This window comes from Scardinius erythrophthalmus (assembly GCF_964197995.2).
Source record: "Scardinius erythrophthalmus genome assembly, chromosome: 11".
Lineage (NCBI taxonomy): Eukaryota > Metazoa > Chordata > Actinopteri > Cypriniformes > Leuciscidae > Scardinius > Scardinius erythrophthalmus.
In genome coordinates this window covers 161,326-180,000 of record NC_138231.1, presented here as the reverse complement: position 1 = coordinate 180,000, position 18,675 = coordinate 161,326, and the positions used below count along the sequence as shown (strand labels likewise).

The following is an 18,675-nucleotide window of genomic DNA, read 5'->3' as shown; positions in this document are numbered from 1 at the left end:
GTGTGTGTCCTGTGTTCTGCAGGAGTGTGTGTCCTGTGTTCTGCAGGAGAGTGTGTCCTGTGTTCTGCAGGAGTGTGTGTGTCCTGTGTTCTGCAGGAGAGTGTGTGTCCTGTGTTCTGCAGGAGTGTGTGTGTCCTGTTTTCTGCAGGAGTGTGTGTCCTGTGTTCTGCAGGAGTGTGTGTCCTGTGTTCTGCAGGAGTGTGTGTCCTGTGTTCTGCAGGAGTGTGTGTCCTGTGTTCTGCAGGAGAGTGTGTCCTGTGTTCTGCAGGAGTGTGTGTGTCCTGTGTTCTGCAGGAGAGTGTGTGTCCTGTGTTCTGCAGGAGTGTGTGTGTCCTGTTTTCTGCAGGAGTGTGTGTGTCCTGTGTTCTGCAGGAGTGTGTGTGTCCTGTGTTCTGCAGGAGTGTGTGTGTCCTGTGTTCTGCAGGAGTGTGTGTGTCCTGTGTTCTGCAGGAGTGTGTGTCCTGTGTTCTGCAGGAGTGTGTGTCCTGTGTTCTGCAGGAGTGTGTGTCCTGTGTTCTGCAGGAGAGTGTGTCCTGTGTTCTGCAGGAGTGTGTGTCCTGTGTTCTGCAGGAGTGTGTGTGTCCTGTGTTCTGCAGGAGAGTGTGTCCTGTGTTCTGCAGGAGTGTGTGTGTCCTGTGTTCTGCAGGAGTGTGTGTGTCCTGTGTTCTGCAGGAGTGTGTGTGTCCTGTGTTCTGCAGGAGTGTGTGTCCTGTGTTCTGCAGGAGAGTGTGTGTTCCTGTGTTCTGCAGGAGAGTGTGTCCTGTGTTCTGCAGGAGTGTGTGTGTCCTGTGTTCTGCAGGAGTGTGTGTCCTGTGTTCTGCAGGAGAGTGTGTGTCCTGTGTTCTGCAGGAGTGTGTGTCCTGTGTTCTGCAGGAGTGTGTGTGTCCTGTGTTCTGCAGGAGAGTGTGTCCTGTGTTCTGCAGGAGTGTGTGTCCTGTGTTCTGCAGGAGTGTGTGTCCTGTGTTCTGCAGGAGTGTGTGTGTCCTGTGTTCTGCAGGAGTGTGTGTGTCCTGTGTTCTGCAGGAGAGTGTGTCCTGTGTTCTGCAGGAGTGTGTGTCCTGTGTTCTGCAGGAGTGTGTGTGTCCTGTGTTCTGCAGGAGTGTGTGTCCTGTGTTCTGCAGGAGTGTGTGTCCTGTGTTCTGCAGGAGTGTGTGTCCTGTGTTCTGCAGGAGAGTGTGTCCTGTGTTCTGCAGGAGTGTGTGTGTCCTGTGTTCTGCAGGAGAGTGTGTGTCCTGTGTTCTGCAGGAGTGTGTGTGTCCTGTTTTCTGCAGGAGTGTGTGTCCTGTGTTCTGCAGGAGTGTGTGTCCTGTGTTCTGCAGGAGTGTGTGTCCTGTGTTCTGCAGGAGTGTGTGTCCTGTGTTCTGCAGGAGAGTGTGTCCTGTGTTCTGCAGGAGTGTGTGTGTCCTGTGTTCTGCAGGAGAGTGTGTGTCCTGTGTTCTGCAGGAGTGTGTGTGTCCTGTTTTCTGCAGGAGTGTGTGTCCTGTGTTCTGCAGGAGTGTGTGTGTCCTGTGTTCTGCAGGAGTGTGTGTGTCCTGTGTTCTGCAGGAGTGTGTGTCCTGTGTTCTGCAGGAGTGTGTGTGTCCTGTGTTCTGCAGGAGTGTGTGTGTCCTGTGTTCTGCAGGAGTGTGTGTCCTGTGTTCTGCAGGAGTGTGTGTGTCCTGTGTTCTGCAGGAGTGTGTGTGTCCTGTGTTCTGCAGGAGAGTGTGTGTCCTGTGTTCTGCAGGAGTGTGTGTGTCCTGTGTTCTGCAGGAGTGTGTGTCCTGTGTTCTGCAGGAGTGTGTGTGTCCTGTGTTCTGCAGGAGAGTGTGTGTCCTGTGTTCTGCAGGAGTGTGTGTGTCCTGTGTTCTGCAGGAGTGTGTGTCCTGTGTTCTGCAGGAGTGTGTGTGTCCTGTGTTCTGCAGGACTGTGTGTCCTGTGTTCTGCAGGAGTGTGTGTGTCCTGTGTTCTGCAGGAGTGTGTGTGTCCTGTGTTCTGCAGGAGTGTGTGTGTCCTGTGTTCTGCAGGAGTGTGTGTGTCCTGTGTTCTGCAGGAGTGTGTCCTGTGTTCTGCAGGAGTGTGTGTGTCCTGTGTTCTGCAGGAGTGTGTGTGTCCTGTGTTCTGCAGGAGTGTGTGTGTCCTGTGTTCTGCAGGAGTGTGTGTGTCCTGTGTTCTGCAGGAGTGTGTGTGTCCTGTGTTCTGCAGGAGTGTGTGTGTCCTGTGTTCTGCAGGAGTGTGTGTGTCCTGTGTTCTGCAGGAGTGTGTGTGTCCTGTGTTCTGCAGGAGTGTGTGTGTCCTGTGTTCTGCAGGAGTGTGTGTGTCCTGTGTTCTGCAGGAGAGTGTGTGTCCTGTGTTCTGCAGGAGTGTGTGTGTCCTGTGTTCTGCAGGAGAGTGTGTGTCCTGTGTTCTGCAGGAGTGTGTGTGTCCTGTGTTCTGCAGGAGAGTGTGTGTCCTGTGTTCTGCAGGAGTGTGTGTGTCCTGTGTTCTGCAGGAGTGTGTGTGTCCTGTGTTCTGCAGGAGTGTGTGTGTCCTGTGTTCTGCAGGAGTGTGTGTGTCCTGTGTTCTGCAGGAGAGTGTGTGTCCTGTGTTCTGCAGGAGTGTGTGTGTCCTGTGTTCTGCAGGAGAGTGTGTGTCCTGTGTTCTGCAGGAGTGTGTGTGTCCTGTGTTCTGCAGGAGTGTGTCCTGTGTTCTGCAGGAGAGTGTGTGTCCTGTGTTCTGCAGGAGTGTGTGTGTCCTGTGTTCTGCAGGAGTGTGTGTGTCCTGTGTTCTGCAGGAGTGTGTGTGTCCTGTGTTCTGCAGGAGTGTGTGTGTCCTGTGTTCTGCAGGAGAGTGTGTGTCCTGTGTTCTGCAGGAGAGTGTGTGTCCTGTGTTCTGCAGGAGTGTGTGTGTCCTGTGTTCTGCAGGAGTGTGTGTGTCCTGTGTTCTGCAGGAGAGTGTGTGTCCTGTGTTCTGCAGGAGTGTGTGTGTCCTGTGTTCTGCAGGAGAGTGTGTGTCCTGTGTTCTGCAGGAGTGTGTGTGTCCTGTGTTCTGCAGGAGTGTGTCCTGTGTTCTGCAGGAGTGTGTGTGTCCTGTGTTCTGCAGGAGAGTGTGTGTCCTGTGTTCTGCAGGAGTGTGTGTGTCCTGTGTTCTGCAGGAGAGTGTGTGTCCTGTGTTCTGCAGGAGTGTGTGTGTCCTGTGTTCTGCAGGAGTGTGTCCTGTGTTCTGCAGGAGTGTGTGTGTCCTGTGTTCTGCAGGAGTGTGTCCTGTGTTCTGCAGGAGAGTGTGTGTCCTGTGTTCTGCAGGAGTGTGTGTGTCCTGTGTTCTGCAGGAGAGTGTGTGTCCTGTGTTCTGCAGGAGTGTGTGTGTCCTGTGTTCTGCAGGAGTGTGTCCTGTGTTCTGCAGGAGTGTGTGTGTCCTGTGTTCTGCAGGAGTGTGTGTCCTGTGTTCTGCAGGAGTGTGTGTGTCCTGTGTTCTGCAGGAGTGTGTGTGTCCTGTGTTCTGCAGGAGTGTGTGTCCTGTGTTCTGCAGGAGTGTGTGTGTCCTGTGTTCTGCAGGAGTGTGTGTGTCCTGTGTTCTGCAGGAGTGTGTGTGTCCTGTGTTCTGCAGGAGTGTGTGTGTCCTGTGTTCTGCAGGAGTGTGTGTCCTGTGTTCTGCAGGAGTGTGTGTGTCCCTGTGTTCTGCAGGAGTGTGTGTGTCCTGTGTTCTGCAGGAGTGTGTGTGTCCTGTGTTCTGCAGGAGTGTGTGTCCTGTGTTCTGCAGGAGTGTGTGTGTCCTGTGTTCTGCAGGAGTGTGTGTGTCCTGTGTTCTGCAGGAGAGTGTGTGTCCTGTGTTCTGCAGGAGTGTGTGTGTCCTGTGTTCTGCAGGAGTGTGTGTGTCCTGTGTTCTGCAGGAGTGTGTGTCCTGTGTTCTGCAGGAGTGTGTGTCCTGTGTTCTGCAGGAGTGTGTGTGTCCTGTGTTCTGCAGGAGTGTGTGTGTCCTGTGTTCTGCAGGAGTGTGTGTGTCCTGTGTTCTGCAGGAGTGTGTGTGTCCTGTGTTCTGCAGGAGTGTGTGTCCTGTGTTCTGCAGGAGTGTGTGTCCTGTGTTCTGCAGGAGTGTGTGTGTCCTGTGTTCTGCAGGAGTGTGTGTGTCCTGTGTTCTGCAGGAGTGTGTGTGTCCTGTGTTCTGCAGGAGTGTGTGTGTCCTGTGTTCTGCAGGAGTGTGTGTCCTGTGTTCTGCAGGAGTGTGTGTGTCCTGTGTTCTGCAGGAGTGTGTGTGTCCTGTGTTCTGCAGGAGAGTGTGTCCTGTGTTCTGCAGGAGTGTGTGTGTCCTGTGTTCTGCAGGAGTGTGTGTCCTGTGTTCTGCAGGAGTGTGTGTGTCCTGTGTTCTGCAGGAGTGTGTGTCCTGTGTTCTGCAGGAGTGTGTGTGTCCTGTGTTCTGCAGGAGTGTGTGTGTCCTGTGTTCTGCAGGAGAGTGTGTGTCCTGTGTTCTGCAGGAGTGTGTGTGTCCCTGTGTTCTGCAGGAGTGTGTGTCCTGTGTTCTGCAGGAGTGTGTGTGTCCTGTGTTCTGCAGGAGTGTGTGTGTCCTGTGTTCTGCAGGAGTGTGTGTCCTGTGTTCTGCAGGAGTGTGTGTGTCCTGTGTTCTGCAGGAGAGTGTGTCCTGTGTTCTGCAGGAGTGTGTGTGTCCTGTGTTCTGCAGGAGTGTGTGTCCTGTGTTCTGCAGGAGTGTGTGTGTCCTGTGTTCTGCAGGAGTGTGTGTCCTGTGTTCTGCAGGAGTGTGTGTGTCCTGTGTTCTGCAGGAGTGTGTGTGTCCTGTGTTCTGCAGGAGAGTGTGTGTCCTGTGTTCTGCAGGAGTGTGTGTGTCCTGTGTTCTGCAGGAGTGTGTGTGTCCTGTGTTCTGCAGGAGAGTGTGTCCTGTGTTCTGCAGGAGAGTGTGTGTCCTGTGTTCTGCAGGAGTGTGTGTGTCCTGTGTTCTGCAGGAGTGTGTGTGTCCTGTGTTCTGCAGGAGTGTGTGTCCTGTGTTCTGCAGGAGTGTGTGTGTCCTGTGTTCTGCAGGAGAGTGTGTCCTGTGTTCTGCAGGAGAGTGTGTGTCCTGTGTTCTGCAGGAGTGTGTGTGTCCTGTGTTCTGCAGGAGTGTGTGTGTCCTGTGTTCTGCAGGAGAGTGTGTGTCCTGTGTTCTGCAGGAGTGTGTGTGTCCTGTGTTCTGCAGGAGTGTGTGTGTCCTGTGTTCTGCAGGAGTGTGTGTGTCCTGTGTTCTGCAGGAGTGTGTGTGTCCTGTGTTCTGCAGGAGTGTGTGTGTCCTGTGTTCTGCAGGAGTGTGTGTCCTGTGTTCTGCAGGAGTGTGTGTGTCCTGTGTTCTGCAGGAGTGTGTGTCCTGTGTTCTGCAGGAGTGTGTGTGTCCTGTGTTCTGCAGGAGTGTGTGTCCTGTGTTCTGCAGGAGTGTGTGTGTCCTGTGTTCTGCAGGAGAGTGTGTCCTGTGTTCTGCAGGAGTGTGTGTGTCCTGTGTTCTGCAGGAGTGTGTGTGTCCTGTGTTCTGCAGGAGTGTGTGTGTCCTGTGTTCTGCAGGAGTGTGTGTGCTGCAGGAGTGTGTGTGTCCTGTGTTCTGCAGGAGTGTGTGTGTCCTGTGTTCTGCAGGAGAGTGTGTGTCCTGTGTTCTGCAGGAGTGTGTGTCCTGTGTTCTGCAGGAGTGTGTGTGTCCTGTGTTCTGCAGGAGTGTGTGTGTCCTGTGTTCTGCAGGAGAGTGTGTCCTGTGTTCTGCAGGAGAGTGTGTGTCCTGTGTTCTGCAGGAGAGTGTGTCCTGTGTTCTGCAGGAGTGTGTGTTCTGCAGGAGTGTGTGTTCTGCAGGAGTGTGTGCGTCCTGTGTTCTGCAGGAGAGTGTGTGTCCTGTGTTCTGCAGGAGTGTGTGTGTCCTGTGTTCTGCAGGAGTGTGTGTGTCCTGTGTTCTGCAGGAGTGTGTGTCCTGTGTTCTGCAGGAGTGTGTGTGTCCTGTGTTCTGCAGGAGAGTGTGTCCTGTGTTCTGCAGGAGTGTGTGTGTCCTGTGTTCTGCAGGAGAGTGTGTCCTGTGTTCTGCAGGAGTGTGTGTGTCCTGTGTTCTGCAGGAGTGTGTGTGTCCTGTGTTCTGCAGGAGTGTGTGTCCTGTGTTCTGCAGGAGTGTGTGTGCTGCAGGAGTGTGTGTGTCCTGTGTTCTGCAGGAGTGTGTGTGTCCTGTGTTCTGCAGGAGTGTGTGTGTCCTGTGTTCTGCAGGAGTGTGTGTGTCCTGTGTTCTGCAGGAGTGTGTGTCCTGTGTTCTGCAGGAGTGTGTCCTGTGTTCTGCAGGAGTGTGTCCTGTGTTCTGCAGGAGTGTGTGTCCTGTGTTCTGCAGGAGTGTGTGTCCTGTGTTCTGCAGGAGTGTGTGTCCTGTGTTCTGCAGGAGTGTGTGTCCTGTGTTCTGCAGGAGTGTGTGTCCTGTGTTCTGCAGGAGTGTGTCCTGTGTTCTGCAGGAGTGTGTGTCCTGTGTTCTGCAGGAGTGTGTGTCCTGTGTTCTGCAGGAGTGTGTGTGTCCTGTGTTCTGCAGGAGTGTGTGTGTCCTGTGTTCTGCAGGAGTGTGTGTGTCCTGTGTTCTGCAGGAGTGTGTGTGTCCTGTGTTCTGCAGGAGTGTGTGTGTCCTGTGTTCTGCAGGAGTGTGTGTGTCCTGTGTTCTGCAGGAGTGTGTCCTGTGTTCTGCAGGAGTGTGTGTGTCCTGTGTTCTGCAGGAGTGTGTGTCCTGTGTTCTGCAGGAGTGTGTGTGTCCTGTGTTCTGCAGGAGAGTGTGTCCTGTGTTCTGCAGGAGTGTGTGTCCTGTGTTCTGCAGGAGTGTGTGTGTCCTGTGTTCTGCAGGAGTGTGTGTTCTGCAGGAGTGTGTGTGTCCTGTGTTCTGCAGGAGTGTGTGGTTCTGCAGGAGTGTGTGTGTCCTGTGTTCTGCAGGAGTGTGTGTTCTGCAGGAGTGTGTGTCCTGTGTTCTGCAGGAGTGTGTGTGTCCTGTGTTCTGCAGGAGTGTGTGTCCTGTGTTCTGCAGGAGTGTGTGTCCTGTGTTCTGCAGGAGAGTGTGTCCTGTGTTCTGCAGGAGTGTGTCCTGTGTTCTGCAGGAGTGTGTGTCCTGTGTTCTGCAGGAGTGTGTGTGTCCTGTGTTCTGCAGGAGAGTTTGTGTCCTGTGTTCTGCAGGAGTGTGTGTCCTGTGTTCTGCAGGAGTGTGTGTTCCTGTGTTCTGCAGGAGTGTGTGTCCTGTGTTCTGCAGGAGAGTGTGTCCTGTGTTCTGCAGGAGAGTTTGTGTCCTGTGTTCTGCAGGAGTGTGTGTGTCCTGTGTTCTGCAGGAGAGTGTGTCCTGTGTTCTGCAGGAGTGTGTGTCCTGTGTTCTGCAGGAGAGTGTGTCCTGTGTTCTGCAGGAGAGTGTGTCCTGTGTTCTGCAGGAGAGTGTGTTCTGCAGGAGAGTGTGTCCTGTGTTCTGCAGGAGAGTGTGTTCTGCAGGAGAGTGTGTCCTGTGTTCTGCAGGAGAGTTTGTGTCCTGTGTTCTGCAGGAGAGTTTGTGTCCTGTGTTCTGCAGGAGTGTGTGTTCTGCAGGAGAGTTTGTGTCCTGTGTTCTGCAGGAGTGTGTGTTCTGCAGGAGTGTGTGTGTCCTGTGTTCTGCAGGAGAGTGTGTCCTGTGTTCTGCAGGAGTGTGTGTGTCCTGTGTTCTGCAGGAGTGTGTGTGTCCTGTGTTCTGCAGGAGAGTGTGTCCTGTGTTCTGCAGGAGTGTGTGTCCTGTGTTCTGCAGGAGGGTGTGTGTCCTGTGTTCTGCAGGAGTGTGTGTTCTGCAGGAGTGTGTGTGTCCTGTGTTCTGCAGGAGTGTGTGTGTCCTGTGTTCTGCAGGAGTGTGTGTGTCCTGTGTTCTGCAGGAGTGTGTGTGTCCTGCGTTCTGCAGGAGTGTGTGTCCTGTGTTCTGCAGGAGTGTGTGTGTCCTGTGTTCTGCAGGAGTGTGTGTGTCCTGTGTTCTGCAGGAGTGTGTGTGTCCTGCGTTCTGCAGGAGTGTGTGTGTCCTGTGTTCTGCAGGAGTGTGTGTTCTGTGTTCTGCAGGAGTGTGTGTCCTGTGTTCTGCAGGAGTGTGTGTGTCCTGTGTTCTGCAGGAGTGTGTGTGTCCTGTGTTCTGCAGGAGTGTGTGTCCTGTGTTCTGCAGGAGTGTGTGTCCTGTGTTCTGCAGGAGTGTGTGTGTCCTGTGTTCTGCAGGAGAGTGTGTCCTGTGTTCTGCAGGAGAGTTTGTGTCCTGTGTTCTGCAGGAGTGTGTGTGTCCTGTGTTCTGCAGGAGTGTGTGTGTCCTGTGTTCTGCAGGAGTGTGTGTGTCCTGTGTTCTGCAGGACAGTGTGTCCTGTGTTCTGCAGGAGTGTGTGTGTCCTGTGTTCTGCAGGAGTGTGTGTTCTGCAGGAGTGTGTGTGTCCTGTGTTCTGCAGGAGTGTGTGTGTCCTGTGTTCTGCAGGAGTGTGTGTGTCCTGTGTTCTGCAGGAGTGTGTGTGTCCTGCGTTCTGCAGGAGTGTGTGTCCTGTGTTCTGCAGGAGTGTGTGTGTCCTGTGTTCTGCAGGAGTGTGTGTGTCCTGTGTTCTGCAGGAGTGTGTGTGTCCTGCGTTTTGCAGGAGTGTGTGTCCTGTGTTCTGCAGGAGTGTGTGTTCTGTGTTCTGCAAGAGTGTGTGTCCTGTGTTCTGCAGGAGTGTGTGTGTCCTGTGTTCTGCAGGAGTGTGTGTGTCCTGTGTTCTGCAGGAGTGTGTGTTCTGCAGGAGTGTGTGTGTCCTGTGTTCTGCAGGAGAGTGTGTCCTGTGTTCTGCAGGAGTGTGTGTCCTGTGTTCTGCAGGAGTGTGTGTCCTGTGTTCTGCAGGAGTGTGTGTGTCCTGTGTTCTGCAGGAGTGTGTGTGTCCTGTGTTCTGCAGGAGAGTGTGTCCTGTGTTCTGCAGGAGTGTGTGTGTCCTGTGTTCTGCAGGAGAGTGTGTCCTGTGTTCTGCAGGAGTGTGTGTCCTGTGTTCTGCAGGAGTGTGTGTCCTGTGTTCTGCAGGAGTGTGTGTGTCCTGGTTTCTGCAGGAGTGTGTCCTGTGTTCTGCAGGAGTGTGTGTGTCCTGTGTTCTGCAGGAGTGTGTGTGTCCTGTGTTCTGCAGGAGTGTGTGTGTCCTGTGTTCTGCAGGAGTGTGTGTCCTGTGTTCTGCAGGAGTGTGTGTGTCCTGTGTTCTGCAGGAGTGTGTGTTCTGCAGGAGTGTGTGTGTCCTGTGTTCTGCAGGAGAGTGTGTCCTGTGTTCTGCAGGAGTGTGTGTCCTGTGTTCTGCAGGAGTGTGTGTCCTGTGTTCTGCAGGAGTGTGTGTGTCCTGTGTTCTGCAGGAGTGTGTGTGTCCTGTGTTCTGCAGGAGTGTGTGTGTCCTGTGTTCTGCAGGAGTGTGTGTGTCCTGTGTTCTGCAGGAGAGTGTGTCCTGTGTTCTGCAGGAGTGTGTGTCCTGTGTTCTGCAGGAGTGTGTGTCCTGTGTTCTGCAGGAGTGTGTGTGTCCTGGTTTCTGCAGGAGAGTGTGTCCTGTGTTCTGCAGGAGTGTGTGTCCTGTGTTCTGCAGGAGTGTGTGTGTCCTGTGTTCTGCAGGAGTGTGTGTTCTGCAGGAGTGTGTGTGTCCTGTGTTCTGCAGGAGTGTGTGTGTCCTGTGTTCTGCAGGAGTGTGTGTCCTGTGTTCTGCAGGAGTGTGTGTGTCCTGTGTTCTGCAGGAGTGTGTGTTCTGCAGGAGTGTGTGTGTCCTGTGTTCTGCAGGAGTGTGTGTGTCCTGTGTTCTGCAGGAGTGTGTGTGTCCTGTGTTCTGCAGGAGTGTGTGTGTCCTGCGTTCTGCAGGAGTGTGTGTCCTGTGTTCTGCAGGAGTGTGTGTGTCCTGTGTTCTGCAGGAGAGTGTGTCCTGTGTTCTGCAGGAGTGTGTGTCCTGTGTTCTGCAGGAGTGTGTGTGTCCTGTGTTCTGCAGGAGTGTGTGTCCTGTGTTCTGCAGGAGTGTGTGTCCTGTGTTCTGCAGGAGTGTGTGTGTCCTGTGTTCTGCAGGAGTGTGTGTGTCCTGTGTTCTGCAGGAGTGTGTGTGTCCTGTTTTCTGCAGGAGTGTGTGTGTCCTGTGTTCTGCAGGAGTGTGTGTGTCCTGTGTTCTGCAGGAGTGTGTGTGTCCTGTGTTCTGCAGGAGAGTGTGTCCTGTGTTCTGCAGGAGAGTGTGTCCTGTGTTCTGCAGGAGTGTGTGTCCTGTGTTCTGCAGGAGTGTGTGTCCTGTGTTCTGCAGGAGTGTGTGTGTCCTGTGTTCTGCAGGAGTGTGTGTCCTGTGTTCTGCAGGAGTGTGTGTGTCCTGTGTTCTGCAGGAGAGTGTGTCCTGTGTTCTCCAGGAGTGTGTGTCCTGTGTTCTGCAGGAGTGTGTGTCCTGTGTTCTGCAGGAGTGTGTGTGTCCTGTGTTCTGCAGGAGAGTGTGTCCTGTGTCCTGCAGGAGAGTGTGTGTCCTGTGTTCTGCAGGAGTGTGTGTCCTGTGTTCTGCAGGAGTGTGTGTGTCCTGTGTTCTGCAGGAGTGTGTGTCCTGTGTTCTGCAGGAGTGTGTGTGTCCTGTGTTCTGCAGGAGTGTGTGTGTCCTGTGTTCTGCAGGAGTGTGTGTCCTGTGTTCTGCAGGAGTGTGTGTGTCCTGTGTTCTGCAGGAGTGTGTGTCCTGTGTTCTGCAGGAGTGTGTGTGTCCTGTGTTCTGCAGGAGTGTGTGTCCTGTGTTCTGCAGGAGTGTGTGTGTCCTGTGTTCTGCAGGAGTGTGTGTGTCCTGTGTCCTGCAGGAGAGTGTGTGTCCTGTGTTCTGCAGGAGTGTGTGTCCTGTGTTCTGCAGGAGTGTGTGTGTCCTGTGTTCTGCAGGAGTGTGTGTGTCCTGTGTTCTGCAGGAGTGTGTGTGTCCTGTGTTCTGCAGGAGTGTGTGTGTCCTGTGTTCTGCAGGAGTGTGTGTGTCCTGTGTTCTGCAGGAGTGTGTGTGTCCTGTGTTCTGCAGGAGTGTGTGTGTCCTGTGTTCTGCAGGAGTGTGTGTGTCCTGTGTTCTGCAGGAGTGTGTCCTGTGTTCTGCAGGAGTGTGTGTGTCCTGTGTTCTGCAGGAGTGTGTGTGTCCTGTGTTCTGCAGGAGAGTGTGTCCTGTGTTCTGCAGGAGTGTGTGTGTCCTGTGTTCTGCAGGAGTGTGTGTTCTGCAGGAGTGTGTGTGTCCTGTGTTCTGCAGGAGTGTGTGTCCTGTGTTCTGCAGGAGTGTGTGTGTCCTGTGTTCTGCAGGAGTGTGTGTGTCCTGTGTTCTGCAGGAGTGTGTGTTCTGCAGGAGTGTGTGTGTCCTGTGTTCTGCAGGAGTGTGTGTGTCCTGTGTTCTGCAGGAGTGTGTGTGTCCTGTGTTCTGCAGGAGTGTGTGTGTCCTGTGTTCTGCAGGAGTGTGTGTGTCCTGTGTTCTGCAGGAGAGTGTGTCCTGTGTTCTGCAGGAGAGTGTGTGTCCTGTGTTCTGCAGGAGTGTGTGTGTCCTGTGTTCTGCAGGAGTGTGTGTTCTGCAGGAGTGTGTGTCCTGTGTTCTGCAGGAGTGTGTGTGTCCTGTGTTCTGCAGGAGTGTGTGTGTCCTGTGTTCTGCAGGAGTGTGTGTTCTGCAGGAGTGTGTGTGTCCTGTGTTCTGCAGGAGTGTGTGTGTCCTGTGTTCTGCAGGAGTGTGTGTGTCCTGTGTTCTGCAGGAGTGTGTGTGTCCTGTGTTCTGCAGGAGTGTGTGTGTCCTGTGTTCTGCAGGAGTGTGTGTGTCCTGTGTTCTGCAGGAGTGTGTGTGTCCTGTGTTCTGCAGGAGTGTGTGTGTCCTGTGTTCTGCAGGAGTGTGTGTGTCCTGTGTTCTGCAGGAGTGTGTGTGTCCTGTGTTCTGCAGGAGTGTGTGTGTCCTGTGTTCTGCAGGAGTGTGTGTCCTGTGTTCTGCAGGAGTGTGTGTCCTGTGTTCTGCAGGAGTGTGTGTGTCCTGCGTTCTGCAGGAGAGTGTGTCCTGTGTTCTGCAGGAGTGTGTGTGTCCTGTGTTCTGCAGGAGTGTGTGTGTCCTGTGTTCTGCAGGAGAGTGTGTGTCCTGTGTTCTGCAGGAGAGTGTGTCCTGTGTTCTGCAGGAGAGTGTGTGTCCTGTGTTCTGCAGGAGTGTGTGTTCTGCAGGAGTGTGTGTGTCCTGTGTTCTGCAGGAGTGTGTGTCCTGTGTTCTGCAGGAGTGTGTGTGTCCTGTGTTCTGCAGGAGTGTGTGTGTCCTGTGTTCTGCAGGAGTGTGTGTCCTGTGTTCTGCAGGAGTGTGTGTGTCCTGTGTTCTGCAGGAGAGTGTGTGTCCTGTGTTCTGCAGGAGTGTGTGTCCTGTGTTCTGCAGGAGAGTGTGTCCTGTGTTCTGCAGGAGTGTGTGTGTCCTGCGTTCTGCAGGAGTGTGTGTGTCCTGTGTTCTGCAGGAGTGTGTGTGTCCTGTGTTCTGCAGGAGTGTGTGTGCTGCAGGAGTGTGTGTGCTGCAGGAGTGTGTGTGTCCTGTGTTCTGCAGGAGTGTGTGTGTCCTGTGTTCTGCAGGAGTGTGTGTGTCCTGTGTTCTGCAGGAGTGTGTGTGTCCTGTGTTCTGCAGGAGTGTGTGTGTCCTGTGTTCTGCAGGAGTGTGTGTGTCCTGTGTTCTGCAGGAGTGTGTGTCCTGTGTTCTGCAGGAGTGTGTGTGTCCTGCGTTCTGCAGGAGAGTGTGTCTTGTGTTCTGCAGGAGAGTGTGTGTCCTGTGTTCTGCAGGAGTGTGTGTTCTGCAGGAGTGTGTGTGTCCTGTGTTCTGCAGGAGAGTGTGTGTCCTGTGTTCTGCAGGAGAGTGTGTCCTGTGTTCTGCAGGAGAGTGTGTGTCCTGTGTTCTGCAGGAGTGTGTGTTCTGCAGGAGTGTGTGTGTCCTGTGTTCTGCAGGAGTGTGTGTCCTGTGTTCTGCAGGAGTGTGTGTGTCCTGTGTTCTGCAGGAGTGTGTGTGTCCTGTGTTCTGCAGGAGTGTGTGTCCTGTGTTCTGCAGGAGTGTGTGTGTCCTGTGTTCTGCAGGAGAGTGTGTGTCCTGTGTTCTGCAGGAGTGTGTGTCCTGTGTTCTGCAGGAGAGTGTGTCCTGTGTTCTGCAGGAGTGTGTGTCCTGTGTTCTGCAGGAGTGTGTGTGTCCTGTGTTCTGCAGGAGTGTGTGTGTCCTGTGTTCTGCAGGAGTGTGTGTCCTGTGTTCTGCAGGAGTGTGTGTGTCCTGTGTTCTGCAGGAGTGTGTGTCCTGTGTTCTGCAGGAGAGTGTGTGTCCTGTGTTCTGCAGGAGAGTGTGTGTCCTGTGTTCTGCAGGAGTGTGTGTCCTGTGTTCTGCAGGAGAGTGTGTCCTGTGTTCTGCAGGAGTGTGTGTGTCCTGCGTTCTGCAGGAGTGTGTGTGTCCTGTGTTCTGCAGGAGTGTGTGTGTCCTGTGTTCTGCAGGAGTGTGTGTGCTGCAGGAGTGTGTGTGCTGCAGGAGTGTGTGTGTCCTGTGTTCTGCAGGAGTGTGTGTGTCCTGTGTTCTGCAGGAGTGTGTGTGCTGCAGGAGTGTGTGTGTCCTGTGTTCTGCAGGAGTGTGTGTTCTGCAGGAGAGTGTGTCCTGTGTTCTGCAGGAGTGTGTGTGTCCTGTGTTCTGCAGGAGAGTGTGTGTCCTGTGTTCTGCAGGAGAGTGTGTCCTGTGTTCTGCAGGAGAGTGTGTGTCCTGTGTTCTGCAGGAGAGTGTGTCCTGTGTTCTGCAGGAGTGTGTGTGTCCTGTGTTCTGCAGGAGTGTGTGTTCTGCAGGAGTGTGTGTCCTGTGTTCTGCAGGAGTGTGTGTGTCCTGTGTTCTGCAGGAGAGTGTGTGTCCTGTGTTCTGCAGGAGAGTGTGTCCTGTGTTCTGCAGGAGAGTGTGTCCTGTGTTCTGCAGGAGTGTGTGTGTCCTGTGTTCTGCAGGAGTGTGTGTGTCCTGTGTTCTGCAGGAGTGTGTGTGTCCTGTGTTCTGCAGGAGTGTGTGTGTCCTGTGTTCTGCAGGAGTGTGTGTCCTGTGTTCTGCAGGAGAGTGTGTGTCCTGTGTTCTGCAGGAGAGTGTGTGTCCTGTGTTCTGCAGGAGTGTGTGTCCTGTGTTCTGCAGGAGTGTGTGTGTCCTGCGTTCTGCAGGAGTGTGTGTGTCCTGTGTTCTGCAGGAGTGTGTGTGTCCTGTGTTCTGCAGGAGTGTGTGTGCTGCAGGAGTGTGTGTGCTGCAGGAGTGTGTGTGTCCTGTGTTCTGCAGGAGTGTGTGTGCTGCAGGAGTGTGTGTGCTGCAGGAGTGTGTGTGTCCTGTGTTCTGCAGGAGTTTTTCCTCACCCGTTGTGACGGCAGGCCGCAGATCTCCAGAGCGTTCTCCACTCGCCGTTTGTCGGCAGGGATCATGCGGATGATGCTGGAACACACACACGACAGCATCTGTACACACACGCTGAGCAGCGTCTGGCAATCTGTGTAACGTGTGTGTTCACAGTAACGGCACAGATGAACAAACCTACTTTTTCACAGGAATCCCGCCGTCGGCCGTCGCTTGTAGCGTCAGTTTAGTGTATCTGTGAAGAACAGAACGAACGCATGAAACACACACGGACAGATGTGTGTCGCTGTGACGCTTCTGTCTCTGCATCTCGGTCTGTGTGTGAGGGAGTGTGTGTGTGTGTGTGTGTGTGTGCATTTCCCACACTGTTCCACTCCCATCCCAGAATGCATTGTGTTGGTATCAAAGCATGTCAAAAGCACAAGTTTCGTGTCTAGAAAAAGGTCACGTGCAACACGCTTTCATTAACCATCAGCATCTTCCTGCCAATGATTAACGCAGCCGGACTCTTTCCCGCATGTGTGCCGAGGCCAAAGTCACAGGCGGCCTGATTTACGGTGTGAGAAAACGGCATCGTGGGATTGCAGTCCCGGACCATGTGACCTGCAGTTAATCCTCAACCAGCGTGAGCTTCTGTCGGCTGACTGACGGATGATAGTGAACATTAGAGCCGCTCCTGAGAGTCACGGGAAGACTTTATCACTGTAGCGTCTAAAGGCTTCGTTCTCACACCCTGACTGTTACCGCTGGCCAACCTTCGTGTGTGAAGAGAGAAACGTGTGGTGGAAAGTGTGTGTCATGTGTCGATGACATGTTCCTTTTTAGAAAGAAATGATATCTGTGAGGATTTCCAGTCAGGATTTAGACCGTACCATAGTACCGAGACTGCTCTCATTAGAGTCACAAATGATTTGCTCTTATCATCCGATCGTGGTTGTGTCTCTCTATTAGTGTTACTCGATCTTAGTGCTGCATTTGATACTATCAACCACAACATTCTTTTAAATAGACTTGAACATTATGTTGGCATTAGTGGAATTGCACTAGCATGGTTTAAATCACACTTATCTGACCGTTATCAATTTGTAGCAGTATCTCATCGATCACAAGACTATAGACTAAACACGTAATACGCATGAGCACGCCGTCACCATTTTCACAGATTCACGTTTTTGAAGCTTACATGGAGATGATAATGTTTCTTTTGTTGTTGTTTTTTTGTGATTTTTGCCTTTTTTTTATTGTGACAGGACAGTAGAGAGTTGACAGGAAGCGAGGTGGGAGAGAGACGGGGGATGGGATAGGGAAAGGTCCACAAGCCAGGACTCGAACTCGGGCCGCCCGAGCGCAACGGCACTACATGTCGGCATGCTGACGAGGCCATCTGCGCCAACGATAATGTTTTTTCAAAAACTTTCAGAACTTGCACCTTGGATCCTGTTTCAAAGTTTGCGCTCTCGAGCTCCAATCACTGTTGTGTGTGAATGAACGTCCAGAACACATTAAAAGTTTCTGTTTTCTGTTAGAACGGTGTGTGTTAGCGGCCCCTAAGTTAATAACTAATGATCTTTACAACGGAAGTGAATCAATCAAACTAACTTTATCTGGACAATAACTTTATTCTAGATCTGCTGTAAAGCCTAAACAATCTCTGTTACTGCAATCTCCTGTTATCACTGTAAAGCTGCTGTGAAACTCTATATTGATAAAGCGCTGTATAAATGAAGGAGACTAGACTTGACATCACAGAACACTCACATCTTCTCCAGACTGGACTCTCTGCACATGTTCTGCGCCAGCAGGTTTGAGGCCAGACTGAAGAGCTGCTCAGCCCACTCCTGAACACACACACACACACACACACACACACACATCAGCAGACCGGCCTTCAATCCACTTGGACCAGATCAGCATTAATATGACCATCAAAAGATCATCAAAAATATCATAAAACTATCGGCCTCGCTCACATTTGCAGATCATAGTGTGTGATGGGTAAGTGTTGGATAGTGCATCGCTGTGTTTTTTACAGATTAAATCTCATGTGTAACTCTTCCTAAAGCAAAATGATATCTTTCAAAATGAGTTATGGAATGTGTCCTTTAAAGAGAGACACTGAACGTTTGACAGTTTTGAAGAGATGCTTTGAGACAAGCGACGGCTGTGATCACACACGTATCCTGGTTACAATATATGTTGGAGCAGCGTTACCTTGGCAACCTCCTCATGAAAGGCCACGAAGTTGTGGTAGGAGATGCTGACCATGTCCTGACCGCTGACCACCGTGAGCGTCCGGTTCTCCATCTTCCCCTCCAGAGTCCCCACATCCAGCAGCTCCCGCAGCTTCGGCTCCTGAGCAACGACAGACACGCATCACACACAACACAACACAACACAACACAACACAACACAACACAACACAACACAACACAACACAACACTCTCCTATGGGATAAATCCGGTCAGATCAATGCTGGATCGGATCAGTCGGTCAGTTTTCCAGTGTGGATCTCAATGATCTTCTTCTGTGTTGGAACATCACTGTGACGAACCCAGACTGGTGAGCACAACACCTGAGCCGTGTCTGTGTTTCACAGTGATGAACTCTCTCTGTCATATCTCACTGTTACTATACGTTACATGATTCGGGTTCTGTCGTCTGCAAGGACTCTGAGATTATGACAAGTCTTGGCTTCGGTCCAGATTGACTAGCCTCTGCAGACACGGGCAGTGAAGGTGTTTGATGCGGGTCTCACATTTATTCCTCTCAGAGCTGGACTGTTTCCCACAAGCACAGAGAGAAAGCTGATTGTATAGAGTCTATTGGTGTCAACGGATCTACGATCTACTTATGTTTACGATGCTTTCGGGAAACGCAGCCCTTGACTGTAAATCCAAAAATGAACCGGGCTGCACACGTAATCAATAAAATGAAAAGTGCTGATTTAAAGGACTTTCAATCACACCGAGCGCCTGCGCTTGGACGGAGCGCACATACATTCATCACAGGCGGGAAGATCACTGTCCCTTCGTCCCAGTAAAGCCTGATCATCAAGCACTGCTAACACTGTTAAGACACTGTAAAGCAGTGTGCACTGTTAACTTTATTCTAGAGCTGCTGTGAAGCCAAAACAATCTCTCTGTTACTGTAATTTCCTATTATCATTGAAACAATTCATATTATTAAAAGCACTATAAAAATGAATGTGACTTGACTTAACACAGGACAGGTGTTATAAAGGGAACATGAGGGGCATAAAGGGGCTCACTGCACATAACTTAATTTGTTATAGAGGAGAAAAAATGTTAAAGTTCATTTCGCACTTGTATTATTTACCATCAGTTTTGCTGAACAGACATGGACATCGTGTATTTCTGCCCAATTGTCTGTTTCTGTCTCATCTATTTTTTGCATGAGCGGCTCTTTAAAGGTGACATATTATGCCCCTTTTCACAAGATGTAATATAAATGTATGGTGTTCCCAGAATGTGTCTGTGAAATTTCAGCTCAAATCCCCCCCCAGATCATTTACTATATCTTGTCAAATTTGCCCCATTTTGGGTGTGAGCAAAAACTGGCTGTTTTTGTGTGTGTCCCTTTAAAAGCAAATTAGCTTTAGCTCCGCCTCCGTTCAGAAGAGGGCAGAGCCTTTACACGAGCTTCAGAAACTCCTGCAATAACAAAACAGGACAATCTCACTCATCCAGAATCTAAAGGGCCGGTAATATTATTCACAACTTTCCTGCGAGTCTTAATGGGCGTCGCCATGACACTCGATACTTCCTGTTGACGGTATCTCAGTTCCGGTTTAGCCTAACGCTTAATGAAGCTAGCACACAAGGGATATTCGCATCGCGGTACAAATGGGTGAAACCGATTACTGACAAGTAGTAATGCTGAGAGATTAAGCAATGGCTCCTTGTGTAGTGTTAGCTTGTGTAGTGTGCGCTTGTGTAGTGTGTGTTTGTGTAGTGTGCTTGTGTAGTGTGAGCCTTTGTAGTGTGAGCTTTTGTAGTGTGCGCTTGTGTAGTGTGAGCTTGTGTAGTGTGCGCTTGTGTAGTGTTAGCTTGTGTAGTGTGCGCTTGTGTAGCGAGAGCTTGTGTAGTTTGAGCTTGTGTAGTGTGTGCTTGTGTAGTGTGCTTGTGTAGTGTGCGCTTGTGTAGTGTGAGCTTTAGTGTGAGCTTGTGTAGTTTCAGCTTTTGTAGTGTGCGCTTGTGTAGTGTGTTCTTGTGTAGTGTGCGCTTGTGTAGCGAGCTTGTGTAGTGTGCGCTTGTGTAGTGTGTGCCTTGTAGTATGCGCTTGTGTAGTGTGAGCTTGTGTAGTGTGAGCTTGTGTAGTGTGTGCTTGTGTAGTGTGTTCTTGTGTAGTGTTAGCTTGTGTAGTGTGTTCTTGTGTAGTGTTAGCTTGTGTAGTGTGAGCTTGTGTAGTTTGA

General features: G+C 51.9%; 1 protein-coding gene across 1 annotated transcript in view; it reads right to left on the bottom strand.

Annotated features, from left to right (window-relative positions):
• plcb1l (phospholipase C beta 1-like) overlaps positions 1 to 18,675 on the bottom strand; it is a 249,808-nt gene that overhangs the window by 116,344 nt on the left and 114,789 nt on the right. The window contains 4 exon segments of the mRNA XM_081378111.1: positions 14,245 to 14,320; positions 14,424 to 14,477; positions 16,001 to 16,080; positions 16,454 to 16,594. Coding sequence (XP_081234237.1) covers positions 14,245 to 14,320; positions 14,424 to 14,477; positions 16,001 to 16,080; positions 16,454 to 16,594 — 351 coding nt within the window.